The sequence below is a fragment of the Anolis sagrei genome, chromosome 4 (genome assembly GCF_037176765.1).
Source record: "Anolis sagrei isolate rAnoSag1 chromosome 4, rAnoSag1.mat, whole genome shotgun sequence".
Taxonomy (NCBI): Eukaryota; Metazoa; Chordata; class Lepidosauria; order Squamata; family Dactyloidae; genus Anolis; species Anolis sagrei.
In genome coordinates, this window is record NC_090024.1 from 124876985 (window position 1) to 124894042 (window position 17058).

Consider the following 17058-nt stretch of genomic DNA (forward strand, 5'->3'; position numbering starts at 1 on the left):
AGAAAAGGGGAGAGTCAGACGGCAAATATAAGCTACTCCCCTCCCGCCACAATCAAAGCCCTCTCAACAGATGGCCTCTGCTGAAAAACCTCCAGAGGAGACTCCACCAGATTTTGGGGTGGCATATGCCACTGCCTGAAAATTGTATTGTTCTTCCTTTTTTGTTTTTGCACTACAAATAAGATATGCAGTGTGCATAGGAATGCATTCATTTTTTTTTTCAAACTATAGTCTCGCCCCCCAACAGGCTGAGGGACTGTGAACTACCCCTCGGCATAAAAAGTTTGGGCACCCTGATCTAAACATTAGGAAGAACCTTCTGATGATAAGAACTTTTCAGCAGCCTCCTCAAACTGTGGTGGAGTCTCCTTCTTCTGGAGGTTTTTGATCAGAGGCTGGGAGGGGCATCTGTCAGGATTGTGTGTTCCTTCACAGCCAAATGGGGTGGGACTGGATGGCCCTTGGGATCTCCCCCAACTCTGTGATTATATGAAAACCGTTTCAACTCTTACCAGCTCCCTCGACCCTCTCAAAGGACAGCAGCCCTGTCTTTGCCTCCTCCAAGATGCCTCTCAAGGAGCCAGAGCCCCTGCCTTGTTGGGCAAAGGCAAAAGGCCACTCAAGGAGCGAATGGGAGGGTGTACTTTTCGACTTCTGCCAACTCTTTCTTGAGAATACAAGTGCTGCCAGGGAGCCCAAGCTCTCACCCTCCCTCTCTCCCCCATGAGAGGAAAACAAAGCAGTCTGTCCAGACACCCTGCAGCCATAAGCCTTGAAATATGTGCTTCTGGAGGCCAAGAATAAAAGCTGGAATCACTCCTCCAAGGAGTGGAGGGAGAAGGCATCTGGAAGGGGGCTTGGCTGCTGGCCGAGATGGTCTTGATGCAGAGCCCAGGCCTCTCTGATGCATCAAGGCAACCATGGGTAACTGGAGCCAGAGCCCCATTCTCCGCTGCCTTTGCCAGGGCTGCGCAGAGAGCCAGTAAAGTACGGAATTGCCACTTGGAAGAAGGACTACTAGGGCTGCTGCCAAATGCGTGGCATGAGAGCCAAACAAGGCCCCTAGGAAAAGCACTCATAGAAATAAAAATGCAAATTATTGTCAAAATAAACATATATTGTATTGTCGAAGGCTTTCATGGCCGGAATCACTGGGTTTTTGTACGTTTTTTCGGGCTATATGGCCATGTTCTAGAGGCATTCTCTCCTGACGTGTCGCCTGCATCTATGGCAAGCATCCTCAGAGGTAGTGAGGTCTGTTGGAAGTAGGAAAATTGGGTTTATATACCCTGGACATTCCACAGATATATAAACCCATTTTTCCTAGTTCCAACAGACCTCATAACCTCTGAGGATGCTTGCCATAGATGAAGGTGTAACGTCGGGAAAGAATGTCTCTAGAATATGGCCATATAGCCCGAAAAAACCTACAACAACCCAGTAAATGTATATTTTTGGTACTATGCTATAAGGCTACCATTTCTTTTTGCTCTCTTCACTTTCTTACATTTCCTCTAACCCAGAGCTTTCCGAACATTTCATATTGGTGACACTTTCTAGGCAGGCATCCTTTTGCGACACTAATTCAGTTTTACTTACTTTACTTAGGCGATCCCTCGTTGTTCGAGTAGGATTCTGGTGGGTCTGTAGGTGACTGTGGAGCACTATTTTCGATCTGCATCTTGTCCCACAGTGAGGGCATTGGTTTCCAGGTGGAAGGCGGTCTCGGTTGGGGTTGGCTTGATGCGCCTTTCTCTTGGCACGTTTCTCTCTTTCACCCTCCATTTGTGCCTCTTCAAATTCTGCAGCACTGCTAGTCACAGCTGACCTCCAGCTGGAGCTCTCAAGGGCCAGGGCTTCCCAGTTCTCCGTGTCTATGCCACAGTTTTTGAGGTTGGCTTTGAGCCCATCATTAAATCTCTTTTCCTGCCCACCAACATTCGCTTTCCGTTATTGAGTTCGGAGTAGAGAAACTGCTTTGGGAGACGGTGGTCGGGCATCCAGACAATGTGACCGGTCCAGCGGAGTTGATGGCGGAGGACCATCGCTTCAGTGCTGGTGGTCTTTGCTTCTTCCAGCATGCTGACGTTTGTCCGCCTGTCTTCCCAAGAGATTTGCAGGATTTTCTGGAGGCAACGCTGATGGAATCGTTCCAGGAGTTGCATGTGACGTCTGTAGATAGTCCACGTTTCGCAGGCATATAGCAGGGTTGGGAGGACAATAGCTTTATAAACAAGCACCTTTGTATCCCTATGGATGTCCCAGTCCTCAAACACTCTCTCCTTCATTCGGAAAAATGCTGCACTCGCAGAGCTCAGGCGGTGTTGTATTTCGGTGTCGATGTTGACTTTGGTGGAGAGGTGGCTGCCAAGGTAGCGGAAATGATCAACATTTTCTAATGTTACACCATTAAGCTGTATCTCTGGCATTGGAAAGGGATTGGCTGTTTTACTAGCAAACCAGAGGTTCAACCAAACATACAGAAATTGTAATGATGAAATGTATGGGGACACTACATAGCTCGGGAAATGCTTTCATTTGGTATTTTTCAAAAATATATGCTTTATGCCTTATTTTGCAGAGACTCAGTATGTTTGCATGACACGCCTACACACTGCAGTCGACAGACTTAATGTGTCACGACACACAGTTTGGAAAGCTCTGCTCTAACCCTTCGACATACAAATAACATTCTTGGAAGACAAACAACAGAGGCTCGGTTTCTGATAATGGAACGCACTGTTAGCAATGGTTGTCCCCAGCTATTAATTGCCTCCCACAAATCATTACAATACACTACTTCCATAACATTGCAAGTAACAGAAACAGTTAAATGTCTCTCCCAAATGCAGCCATGCCAACTCATACTTTTTCTCCTTCTACTGAGTTAGCACAAGATTTGAATGTTTAAGCAGGTGACGAGAAAATTTGTTAAATTCTGGTTTGCATAGATTAGAATGGAGCTCCTATGCTCATAGTGAACTGCACAGCAGAACTAGCAAAAGTGAGTTACTTTTTTGGACTGCACAGCTGCTTTTTTGCACTTTAACCATCACAATCTCTTGTCATTATGGTTGGGAGATTCTCGGAGTTATGATCCAAACAAAACACCATTCTGAGCTCAATCGGTTCCTTACCTTGTGTTGTCAAAGGCTTTCATGGACAGAATCAATGGGTTGCTATGCGTATTCCGGGTTGTATGGCCATGTTCCAGAAGCATTCTCTCCATTCATCAGGAGAGAATGCTTCTGGAAAACATGGCCATACAGCCTGGAAAACTCATAGCAACCCAATTCCTTACCTTATTTTCCCAGGAGATGCTGCTCAATGGAATTATTAGTTGCTGTCCAAGGATTCGCTCTCAAGCTCCTTTCTTCCATAGATTAGAGGGTTGTTTTTTTTTTTTTTCCTCCAGTGAGGTTTATTGCTTACTGACAGGTTGGTGGTTCAAATCCAGGGAGTGGGGTAAGCTCCTGTCTCAGCTCCAGCTTCCCATGAGGGGACATGAGAGAAGCCTACCACAGGATGGTAAAATATCAAACACCTGAGCATCCCCTGGACAATGTCCTTGTAGACTGCCAATTCTCTCACACCAGAAGTGACTTGCAAATCACTCCTGACACACACAAAACATCTAATTCCGATCCCATGATTTCTATAGGGTTTTCTTAGACAAGGAACACCCACATTACCTTTCCCTGAATTCACAATGCTATTTTTCCATCAATCACTCGAGGCCAAAGGCATAGGATTGTTTAAAAAAATAATTTAATCAGCGAACCATGGTGAACCAAGGTAGAGAGGTTTCCCAGTGCTGTCAAGAGCAACCTATGGCAGTACACAAATCTGCTCCCTGAAAACAGAGACCTCTCCTGTCACAATCAGCTTTTTGCTGCAAGGCTCAGGAGTGAACCTGGTCGTTTGAGCTGGTTGGAAAACCAAGTCAGCTCGAAAACAAAATGATACAAAACAGTAAGATCATATTCAGGCCACATTCTCCCTGGACTGACTCCAGGTTGAACAATTTCAAACTTGCAGGCAGGAGCTTACACAATTGAATATGTTTTTTTTCTTCAAACCAAAAGTAATTTTTAAAAATTACTTGCAAGCCAAGCTGTGGGTTAGTCTTTCACTAGGTTTTCTATATAGAATGATTTTTTTTGTACTAATGAACATTCAGTGATATGAAACCCACTTGTAGCTTGAAATGCTACAGGCCAAACGCATCATGAGAAAGAGGCCATTGTCATGTTCTGAACTTCATGGAGGACAATAATGTGATAGGCAGGCTACATTGGCTTGTAGGGTGATGGGGCTGCCTGGCCACTACTTGGAAGATCCCTCAAAAGTCTGCAACCTCTGAAATGGAAGCAGCCACCACTCTCTCTTTTTGGAGTGCCTTTTCAAACTCCTTTTCCCAGAAATTTGAAATACTCTCCAAAAAAGTGCTTGAAGAAAATGGGTTTAGGTACACACCTGGCCATCTTTCTTGTGTCAAGTCAAACAGTCAATGCTTATGGACACAGGGAGGATGGGCGGGGCTACTGCCAAAATGTTTCCTTTGAGCTTCTAGAGCAGTGGTTCTCAACCTTCCTAATGCTGTGACCCCTTAATACAGTTCCTTATGTTATGGTGACTCCCAACCATAAAATTATTTTCATTACTACTTCACAACTGTCATTTTGCTACTGTTATGAATTGTAATGTAAATATCTGCTATGCAGGAGATATTTTCATTCACTGGATCAAATTTGGCACAAAGACCCAATACGCCCAAATTCGAATACTGGTGGGATTGGGGGGGATTGATTCCATCATTTGGGAGTTGTAGTTGCTGTGGTTTATAGTTCACAAACAATCAAAGAGCATTCTGAACTCCACCAATGATAGAATTGAACCAAACGTGGCACACAGAACTCCCATGACCAACAGAAAATACTGGAAAGGTTTGGTGGGCATTGACCTAGAGCAGGGGTCCTCAAACTAAAACCCGGGGGCCGGATACGGCCCTCCAAGGTCATTTATCCGGTCCTCACTCAGAATCAACCTAAGTCTGAAATGACTTGAAAGCACACAACAACAACAACAACAACAACAATCCTATCTCATCAGCCAAAAACGGGCCTACACTTCCCATTTAAATACTAGTAAGTTTATATTTGTTTACATTTTTCTTCATTTTAATTATTGTATTGTTTTAAAGGGTTTTTTTTTTTTTGCACTACAAATAAGATATGTGTACATAGGAATTCATTCATGTTTTTATCAAATTATAATCCGGTCCTCCAACAGTTTGAGGGACTATGACCTGGCCCTCTGTTTAAAAAGTTTGAGGACCCCTGACCTAGAGTTTTGGAGTTGTAGTTCACCTACGTCCCAAGAGCACTGTGGACTCAAAACAGTGATGGATCTGGACCAAACTTGGCATGAAAATCAGTATGTCCAAATGTGAACTCTGATGGAGTTGAGGGAAAATAGACTTGGCATTTGGGAGTTGTAGTTGCTGGGATTTATCGTTCACCTACAATCAAAGAACATTCTGAATCCCACCAAGGTTAGAATTGGGCCAAACTTCCCAAACAGAACCCCCATGACCAACAGAAAATACTATGTTTTCTGATGGTCTTTGGCGACCCCTCTGACACCCATCACGACCCCTCCAGGGATCCCAACCCCCAGGTTGAGAAACACTGTTTTAGAGAGTTCTGAAACGGCCTGCACAGGCGCAGGAGACCCATGTGTGTGTATTTCACAGCGACCACGTAGAGGAAAGGTGCCGATCCTCTAAAGAACAGCATGAGCTCTTACTGTGAGGTAACAGAGTTCAAGTGCAAGTACAGAACCAATAAAAACCATGATCTAAACTTTTATGGCTTTCTGCAAATAACCTTGAGGAACATTTTAAGTATAATGCACCCTAGGATCTTACCTTGGTAGTTACTATGTGTAGGAGGTGCTAATTCTCTAAGAGCAGGCTTCAACCTTACCTAAGAGGACAACAAACAATAAACAGATTGGACAGCTGGCACTCACAGTGCAGAAATGGCTGATATTAGCACAAAGAGAGACTGAGAGCTGGCCCAGGCAAGCCAAAGCCTTCCAGAGTGGGCAATGTCCTTTCAGTGAGGGAAGCTGTTACTATAGTTACCCAAAACAGTCGACAGCCTCTTCACTCCTGGAAGCTTCCTGAGGAGACTATCCATTTGCAGGGTGTCCACATTTTGAAGAGATGTCATTTGATGAAGGGCAATGCCTATAGCAAGGACAAATTGTGAGCCTACGTATCTTTGAGGAGTCTTTTATGCGCCCACTCGGCCTATTATGTTTAGATGATCCAGCATCCTTCAGGCTTTAAAGCTGGGGAAGTGTATGAATATATATATGTTTAAGAGGTGGGGAGATACCCTTTCATTTCATCCCACATACCCCAAAACAAGATGTCAATGCCAAATCTTCCCTGTTAGGGGCAATAGGAGGGGGAGAGAGACATTTGCCTGCCCAAAGTGTTCATTAATGAAACGTAAGGTTGGGGTGTACCCAAGACCAAGTCAGAAAGGCATCGATAATGGAGATGGAAGTAGGCTCTGCTCCAAGTCCCAGGCAGGCCTAGTAGGCACCAGAGGCTCTGTGTGTGTTGGGCAGTGAAAACTTCACTTTCAAGCAATTCCCTGTGGTCACCCAGTGCTTCTTTGCTACCGCCGGAGAGGTCTCTGCCTCAGAACTCTAACCGCAAGTGTGTCCGACCATAAGAGCAGTTCATTGATCTGGGCCAGGCCCAGCCCAGCAACCTTGGCACCGTTCACTTCCAATATCTCATCTCCAGCTCCAAGGAGGCCGGCATAGAGTTTAGCTGTGTTTGGGTCTGCCATCTCCTGGACATAGATGCCTGCCAAGAAGAAAGGAAGAGGAAAAAAAGCACAGAGATGTATTTTTAAAATACTAGGAATTTTGGAGGGAGTCCAGGAGCAGGACCACCTCTAAAGAATGTGGGAGTCAGATTGTAATAAAGTAAGATACCCTCAAAACTGGAAAGGAATGTGGAATATGCGTATATTAAAAATCTATATAAATAAAAATGTAATGTTCGTTTGTGGGATTAACAGAACTCAAAAACAACTGGATGTATTGACACCAAATTTGGACACAATACACCTATTAGGCCAATGAGTGACCATCACTCATAAAAACACTGAAAAACACAGCAAAAGAGACTAAAAAGCCAAAAAACAAAAAAAAATACAATGCATGCACAAAACCAATGTTTTTATGAGTGATGGTCACTCATTGGCCTGATTGGTGTATTGTGTCCAAATTTGGTGTCAATTTGTCCAGTGGTTTTTGAGTTCTGTTAATCCCACAAACAAACATTACATTTTTATTTATATAGATATCCTGTCTAATTCTGTGAAACGCTGGCTGCTATGGGAGAGAAAGAATGGTCAGAAAGAGAGTAGCCCTGAGCAATCTGCCTGGGGATAATCTTGCCCCAAGAGCCAGGATGGTGTAGGTAAACATAAAGGTAAAGGTTTTCCCCTGACATTAAATCCAGTTATGTCCAACTCTGGGGGTTGGTGCTCATCTCCATTTCTAAGCTAAAAAGCCAGCATTGTTCACAGACACCTCCAAGGTCATGTGACCGGCATGACTACATGGAGTGCCGTTACCTTCCTGCCGGAGCTCACACCGCTCCCTGGATTCAAACCTGCCACCTTTCGATCAACAAGCTCAGCAGCTCAGTGGTTTAACCCACTGTGCCACTGCATACAGCATGGTGTACTGGACTACAACTCTGGAGACCAGTTAAGAATAAATTAAAATACCTGGGAGTAATAATAACAAAGGATTAAAAAGAAATGGAAGAGGTAAATGTAGTAACATTGAGGAAAGTGGTTCAGAAAAAGTTAATAGAGTATGAAGATATACACTTATCTTGGTTTGGAAGAATAGCATTAGTAAAAATGAAAATACTTCCAAATATATTGTCGAAGGCTTTCATGGCTGGAATCACTAGGTTCTTGTGGGTTTTTTCGGGCTATAGAGCCATGGGATTAACAGAACTCAAACGTCAGGAGAAATGCCTCTAGAACATGGCTCTATAGCCCGAAAAAACCCACAAGAACCTAGTACTTCCAAAGATAAATTTTATATTTAGGATGCTGCCACTTCAAATCACAGAAGAAGAACTAAATAGATGGCAACAAATGATAAACAAGTACTGCAATGGTAGTAAAAGAAATAGATTAAATAAACAGTTATAGTATAGATCGCAAAAAGAGGGTGGACTAGCACTGCCTAATATTAAAAAATATTATGAAGCAAGTAGATTAAGATTGGCTATAGAAGGAATGGTTAAAAAAGAGGGAACAGACTGGCTTAGTAATGACTCAGAAGAAGTGGAAGAAATTTGGAATATATTTTTAAACAGTTCACGAGAAAAGAAATTAGGGAAATCAGAAACCCAATGCTGAGCAATACATTAGAAGTATGGAACAAATATAGGAGAAAGTTAATAATGGAGGGGTCAATTATAACCCCGGTTGTAATGGAAAAGAAGTTTCCAAAAAATCTAAAAAAAAGTAATGGATAAAAAGTTAGATAAGATAGGGGATTGGATAAAGGTGGGAATGAAGAAGGAATTTATTATGGAAGAGTTTAAAGAAATAAAATTGACATGGTTCCATTGTATACAACTAGAACAATGGCTCAAAAATTGGGGAAAAAATAATAGAAATGGAAGCAAACTTAACCAATTTGAACCAATAATACAGAAGGGAAGGGTTGTAGAAGAGCATGAAAATTTGAGAGGAATAACTAGTAAAATAGATAAGATAATAATTGAAATAAAGGAAGGAAATACAAAAAATATCATCCTTAAAGAGGTTTGGGAAGAAGATTTAGGGATAAAAATAAATGAAGCAGAGTGGCAACAATTTTAAAAACTTATCAATATGGGTTAAAGAAAATTATTATAAGCTAATATGGAAGTGGTATCTGACACCAGTAAGAATAGCATATATAAATAAAAAAAATTCAAAAAAATGTTGGAGAGGGTGTCAAGAACCAGGAACATATATACATATGTGGTGGCAATGTAAATATGTAAATAATTTTTGGGAGAAGGTATTTAGAGAAATAGAAGATACAATGAATATGAAAATTGAGAAAAGTCCTAGTATAGCCTTATTATCACTATATAACAACAAACAATTGAAAAAGGAGGATAAAGAAGTGATAACAAATTTATTAACAATAGCAAGACTGCTCATAGCAAGGAACTGGAAAAAAGAAATAAATATACAAATAGAGTAGTGGTACAAGGAAGCATGGAAATTGGCCATAAATGATAAGCTGACATGTATATTAAAAGTTAAAAAGGTATATGGAAACAAAGTGATTTTGATGTTGTATGGGGTAAATTTGTTGTAAATGGTTTAAAAAATAAAGAAGAAAGGTTACCGCCACAAGAAGAAATGAGATTTTGGACAGATGATATGTAAAAGTTGTGGCTTGAAATGGGGGGGAGGGGAGCACAGTGGTGGGAAAAAAGGGGAATAAAATGCTTAAGCAGAAGAATAAGATTATATGTTAAAGAGGGTGTTGAATAATATGTAACTGCTATAAACAAATGTATAATAATTATGTAATAATTATGATAAAGTAATAAAAATATTTAAAAAAAACTCTAGAGACCAGGGTTCAGATCTCAGCCTTGGAAATGCTGGATGCTTTAGGCAAGTCATCCTCTCTCAGCTTCAGAGGAAGGCTGAACGTCCTATGGCAGATTCACATTATGATGGTTTAAGTCAGAAAATAGCCATGTTAACTGGTAGCAGAACACACAATACCATTTGCAACACAGAGAGACATTGCAACAAAAAGGTGAAACTTTGAGCTAACGGCACCAAGTTATGATTTAAGAAGACTGGTTTCCTTAACAATACCTGTGTCAGGACGGCCATTTCCTGAAGAGACACGGAATCCAAAGTTGCCCTGAGGGGAGCGCTGCAGTTCCAACTGACTCGTGCCATCTGGGAAAACTTCCACCACTCGCCCCACAGTTCTCATCAAGTTTGGAGAGCCAATGTCCTCCACACTCAGAGAACGCCGATGTTGGGACCCAGCTTTCCTGGAAGGAGGGGAAAAGAGAAAAAAGGAAACTAGAGTTGTGCATGGCAAGGGAACGTGCCTCAGATAGGAGCATTGATTCTTTTTTTTTCTTTCAGTCTTACTCCAAAAAGTCTACTTGTCTCTTAACTGCCAATTCAGGTATCATCATTTCCTCAACACCACATTATTCATTATTACTGAACACTATCAAAATTGCTGTCAGAAGCACATCTGTATTTGGATAGTTTGCTCTCAGACATTTAATTTATGCAGGGTAAAATAATAACATTATGTTACACTATTTTTGTTCCTGGGTTATAAATGTCATTTCCTAATCGGCTCTATCAAAAAAAAAAAACATGGAAAAAGTTTATTAAACTACAAAAGCTTTGATTTTGCGGGACATCCCACAAAACATTTTGCTCTAGTTTTTCAACAAATATCTCATCCAGTCTCAACCAATTCAATGTAGTTTGTGGCAGCCACAAAAACCAAGTTTCTGGAGTATGACAACTACTTTCAAAGTAAGCACCACACAATTAAACAGAAATAACACTTCCAAACCAGGAACACTTTTTCACATTTTGTGACATATGGCCGGAGGTTTAGCACAGCTGGTAAATCATCAGCAACTATAAGATCTATCAACCAAAAGGTTGCAAGTTCGAACCCTGGGTTAGCATGGGCAGTCAACCGTCAGCCCTGTCCACTGTTTACCTATGTAGTTCGAAAACAGCTTTAGCTGTGATTAGAGAAATTAGGTACCGCTAAAAAGCAGGGGAGGTGTTTTACAATGCCATGTCTTCAGTCCTGCCAGCACAGGGGTTTAACCCACTGCGCCACCGAGGGCTCCATAGTTTAAAGATATTGAGGTGGGAACATCTGACTTGCGTGACAAACAAAGAGTTGGACGTCCTGTGACAGCAACCACTGAGTTTCACAAGCAAAAGATTGGCAGATTGATTCAGGACAATCGTTATATCACTCAGAGATAAATTTCAAGCATAATCAGCATTTCACAAGAATGTGTGGGTCACATTATTGCTTTGCTTGACTATCAGAAGATCTGTGCACAATGGGTTGCAGAAACAGAGTGTCAACTTCTTCCATGATGGCTTCAGAAAACTTGTTCAGCATTCGCAGAAATGTATCCAATTGTCTGGTGATTGTGTCGAAAAGTGAATAGTAGTAGTTAAAGAGCACATTCTAAATATTATTTCTGCATTTGATTTATTAAAATATCCCCATCCAAACCCGAGTAACGAAGGTGGAGGCATTACTTTTCATTCGACCCTCGTACATATGCATTATACTATTAAGGTGTATTGTTTGGAAGCCAAAACATACTAGTTGAGGTCCAGAGAATAGAATATTTACATTTAAACTCCTAGTAAACAGAATTCCTCGCCAAAAATGGTAACGCAAGTCAAGGAATTCTGAGAAATATTGTTCAGAAAAGTAAGCATTCCCAAGCACTAGCAGGAAAAAGAGACAAAGGTGCCAAGCCATAAACAGCCACTCCCAGCTTCTCCATCGTCACTCACCTGTTAGGAAGAGCATCTTCTTCTTTTGGGTCCCCCAGCAGATATAGACTAGACCTGTCAGTTTTGCCCCATAGAGAATGCAGATTTTGAACAGAAGAGGCTTTTCTTGGTTGGCAGAAAGATGACACCTAGCGGGCAAACAAAATTACTGAAAGGGCTGGAGAACTAAACTGGAGATACAATGGATGCAAGTAAACAAAAATTACCATTCCAAACCTTGAATAATTTACTTGCGCACTGCCCAACCTCTTACATATTGACCTCTTCAAGATGTAGGAAAGACTTGTCTTTTATTAGAAGGATATGGATAGGCTTTCTACCTATCCATGTTCTGGGAAATCACAAGAAATCCTGTTGTCATAATATACAATCAGGTCATGTAATAATAAAATGAGATGAAGATCGCAAACCTTAATCCCAGTCATAGAAAACAAGCTATAACATAACATGGTGTCAACATAACATGGCACAGGAATAATAATAATAATAATAATAATAATAATAATAATAATACTTTATTTATACCCTGCCACCATCTCCCCAAGGAGACTTGGGGCGGCTTACATGAGGCCAAGCCCAACAACACATCAGTAAAAAACAAAACAGCAAGCAAATAAAACAGTACAATTAATATAACTCACATATAAACAATAACACAGAGAATTTAAAACCTTATTTAAAACAGGAACATTTCTGAAAGATGCTCAGCTAAACCCCTGGAAAAGGTGACTCTCCAGGGGTTTACTACAAATATTTTTTCTTGGAAATTGGAATGGAGTCTCCAAAAACCCCGTATTATAGAGTTGGGAAGCAGACAAAAGAGTTTAAGGGAGCACTTCTGATCAAATATAAATGTTACAAAGTGAAATAGAGTGAAATGCTCACAACAACGATTTTATATTGTTGTGTTGCTTATTACATTGTTTTGCATTTCATGCATTTTATTTTTTTGGCTTTATTATGGTTTTGTGTTATATTGTTGTGTATTGTACTGATGGACATGGCCTCATGTAAGCCGCACCGAGTCCCCTTGGGGGAGATGGAGCAGAGTATAAATATTATTATTATTATTATTATTATTATTATTATTATTATTAGAATCATAGAATCAAAGACTTGGAAGAGACCTCATGGGCCATTCAGTCCAATCCCCTGCCAAGAAGCAGGAATATTGTATTCAAATCACCCCTGACAGATGGCCATCCAGCCTCTGTTTAAAAGCTTCCAAAGAAGGAGCCTCCACCACACTCTGGGGCAGAGAGTTCCACTGCTGAACGGCTTTCACAGTCAGGAAGTTCTTCCTCATGTTCAGATGGAATATCCTTTCTTGTAGTTTGAAGCCATTGTTCCGCGTCCTAGTCTCCAGGGAAGCAGAAAACAAGCTTGCTCCCTCTTCCCTGTGACTTCCTCACACAAATTTATACATGGCTATCATATCTCCTCTCAGCCTTCTCTTCTTCAGGCTAAACATGCCCAGCTCCTTAAGCCGCTTCTCATAGGGCTTGTTCTCCAGACCCTTGATCATTTTAGTTGCCCTCCTCTGGACACATTCCAGCTTGTCAATATCTCTTCAATTGTGGTGCCCAGAATTGGACACAGTTTTCCAGGTGTGGTCTAACAAAGGCAGAATAGAGGGGGAGCATGACTTCCCTAGATATAGACCAAGGGTCCTCAAACTTTTTAATCAGAGGCCCAGGTCACAGTTCCTCAAACTGTTGGAGGACCGGATTATAATTTGAAAAAAATATGCATGAATTCCTATGCACAGTGCACATATCTTATTTGTAGTGCAAAAACACTTTAAAACAATACAATAATTAAAACGAAGAACAATTATAATAAATATAAGCTTATTAGTATTTCAATGGGAAGTGTGGACCCGCTTTTAGCTGATGAGATAGGATTGTTGTTGTTGTTGTAGTTGTTGTTGTTATTGTGTGCTTTCAAGTCGTTTCAGACTTAGGTTGACCTTGAGCGAGGGCCGGGTAAATGACCTTGGAGGGCCGTATCCGGCCCCCGGGCCTTAGTTTGAGGACCCCTGATCTAGACACTATACTCCTATTGATGCAGGCCAAAATCCCATTATCATTATCATCACCATCATCATATAACAACTGAAGATAGATAGATAGATAGATAGATAGATAGATAGATAGATAGATAGATAGATATTTCATTCCATTTTGTTTTTCCATGTTGTTTGGAGACAGAAAACAATATTGGTCAGGCTGGGGGTTGGAAAAAGGTTTGCTCCATTGGTTATTATGTTCATCTTGGTGGCTTTAACTGATTAGTCATCATTCCTTACACAATGAATTTTCAGACTCCATCAATCACTTTCCATATTGACTAATTTCCTAGGAAATTGCCACAGAACCATAGCATATTGGAAACAATTTTGGGAAAAGTTCTAGGTTGCATGCACTGAACTACTGAGCTGCATTTTTGCTCCCATGGAAATTAGAAATAGACAGTCTTCAATTGAAGGGATGCAGCCCACTATGGAGTTATAACCTCATTAAAAGCATCTAACAAACACACTTTGGACTCACCAGCTGCAAAGACTGCAAGGAGGGTGCTTTCTTCATTTTAGGCGATCTAGTAGTGTCTAGGCCTGGTTCCTCAGTGGGCAGTGCTCCTGGCTCTGGGGCAGAAATTTGCTCCATGCTGTAGCACCGGAACCTGCCCAGCTTCTGCTTGGTGTTCTGGCTCAAGCTGGAGAAGAATTTCTTGAGTCCTGATGCAGAGGAGGAGGAAGAAGAGGTACCCCCTTTCTTGGCAAACTGTTTCTTTTTTGTTTCAGGGAAGATTTCTATGGGTTTGCTGGAAGAGGAAAGAAACCAGTCAAGACAATTATGAAACATGACTGCTCCCAACGTAATTTTTCAGATTTTAATAAATGCGGGATGGCTTTACAAAACGTTATATGGCTTCAAATATAGTTTTATTAAGTTTTGAAAAAAGGAAGTTATGCTGCTGCACCCTGTACTTGTAAACCCTGTTGTTTCCCCACTATTTTGTCTTCTTTTCTCTCCTCAACAATCCATGAAGGAGGAAAAGATGAAATACATGCACCACATTTTTGACTGGCAGAACTACTCTATCTAGAAGCACTCCTAAGGATAATGGATTTCTCCCACTATCCCGTTTCATTGTCCATTCCTGTTCCATTCAATACTGACTCTCTGACCTTCATAAACACGCCATGGGAGAAATCTTTCCTGCAACCTCACTTGGTAGGAATATTGCAAGGACCATAGTGATCTAAATTAAATTTTGCCGGTGCTGAAGGCAGTTTGCATATGCTTGCTTTATTTTATTTCCAAACTAGCCGTCCCCTGCCACGCGTTGCTGTGGCCCAGTCTGTGTATGTGTTTTTTGTATGTATATATTTGTGTATAAATGTGTTTGCATATATGTTTGTGTGTGGTTTTGTGCATGTGTTGTAATGTATTTTTGGGGTTTTTTGGCTTTTTAAGTCCCTTCTGTGTTTTTCAGTGTTTTTATGAGTGATTGTTACTTGTTGGCCTTATCACTCAAGCAGGGAGCTTTGAGATGGTTGAACAGAAGCTCTCCGAAGCTCTAGGTGCTCTTACTGCCTATTACAGGGAAAACCAACTGATCCCTAATGCATCTAAAACACAGACATGCGCCTTTCGCCTTAAGAACAGACAAGCATCCTGAGCTCTGAGGATTACCTGGGAAGGAATCCCACTGGAGCATTGCAGCACACCCAAATATCTGGGAGTCACTTTGGACCGTGCTCTGACCTACAAGAAGCACTGCCTGAACATCAAGCAAAAAGTGGGCGCTAGAAACAACATCATACGAAAGCTGACTGGCACAACCTGGGGGTCACAACCAGACACACTGAAGACATCTGCCCTTGCGCTATGCTACTCTGCTGCTGAGTACGCATGCCCAGTGTGGAACACATCTCACCACACTAAAACAGTAGATGTGGCTCTTAATGAGACATGCCGCATTATTACAGGGTGTCTGCGCCCTACACCACTGGAGAAATTACACTGCTTAGCCAGTATTGCACCACCTGACATCCGCCGGGAAGTAGCAGCCAATAGTGAAAGGACCAAGGCAGGGACATCTCCAGCTCATCCCCTGTTTGGGTATCAGCCAGCACATCAACGACTTAAATCAAGACATAGTTTTCTTAGATCTACAGAGACACTAGCTGGAACACCTCAGCAAGCGAGAGTCCAAAAGTGGCAGGCCCAAACCCAGCACCTCAATCCGTGGGTGATACCAGATGAGAGACTCCCCCCTGGGCACACAGAAGACTGGGCGACTTGGAAGGCGCTGAACAGACTGCGCTCTGGCACCACGAGATGCAGAGCCAATCTTAAGAAATGGGGCTACAGGGTGGAATCCTCGGCATGCGAGTGCGGAGAAGAACAAACCACTGACCACCTGCTGCAATGCACCCTGAGCCCTGCCACATGCACAATGGAGGACCTTCTTGCGGCAACACCAGAGGCACTCCAAGTGGCCAGATATTGGTCAAAGGACATTTAACCAACTACCACGTTTGCAAAATCTGTGGGGTTTTTTTTGGTTTTTTTAACCTGTGTGTTTGTTTTGTTCTGTTAGAAATGTAATACAATGGTATGATTGCTGATGACACGATAAATAAATAAACTTGTTGGCCTGATAGGTGTATCGTGTCCAAATTTGGGGTCAATTCATTCAGTGGTTTTTGAGTTATGTTAATCCCACAAGCTAACATTACATTTTTATTTATATAGATAGTTAGATGACAACATACTAAAAACTGAGTGCATTATTTACTTTGTTAAACATGTTTGCCTTTGTGAATAAATCAGACATTTTAAAACACTATATTGAAAGAAACAATAGGGTGCCTTTTTGTACAATTTTAGACATAATCTCTTGGTAAAGTGGAAGAGGCTTAATTTCTGAGGACCAAGATCTGTAGCCATGGCAACTACTTTATGGGGATTTTGGCAGGAATAGAGAAGCAGGTCAAGGCAGATTTCAGGGAGGCAGAAGTGGGAAAGGTAACTAGATTCAGAGTCAGCTGGCAGAACCAAAAAGATGGGGCTAGCTGGCAGAAATAATGAAAAGCTTGGGCTACAGAGGTACTGCTATGAGAGCAGCACACCCACCTGGGTCCAAATGAAGGACAATTACAATGGGATAAAAGTGATGGAAGAAGAGTTACAGCAGACATTTTATCAGAACGAACAGGAAAAGCTATACCCCCTTTTACAGCCTTTGATGGTGTACACAGCTATACCACAGGGAACCCAGCATGTTCAGGGAAACTAAGTGTTAGTTTAGGCAAGAATTTAGTAAATGAATTAGGATTTTAAAAGTGTGTTTCTTTTTTTACAATGAAGTTTGAAATTATGATAGCAGGAAAAACGAA

The 17058-nt window shown here is 41.5% G+C and overlaps 1 protein-coding gene across 5 annotated transcripts in view; it reads right to left on the minus strand.

The window, feature by feature from the left end:
* Window positions 1-3751: 3751 nt before the first annotated feature.
* The window catches only part of KIAA1614 (KIAA1614 ortholog), a 50961-nt gene continuing 37654 nt past the window's right edge, over window positions 3752-17058 (minus strand). For 4 of the 5 annotated variants that reach the window (XM_060774460.2, XM_060774462.2, XM_067467633.1 and 1 more), the window contains 4 exons: window positions 14204-14474; window positions 11652-11779; window positions 9942-10126; window positions 3752-6886 (listed from right to left, as the gene is read on the minus strand). In XM_060774460.2, the coding sequence (XP_060630443.2) occupies window positions 6693-6886; window positions 9942-10126; window positions 11652-11779; window positions 14204-14474 (778 nt within the window). In that variant the 3' untranslated portion in view covers window positions 3752-6692. The remainder of the gene's footprint in view (window positions 6887-9941; window positions 10127-11651; window positions 11780-14203; window positions 14475-17058) is intronic. The other variant, XR_010909831.1, reaches the window with a different exon arrangement.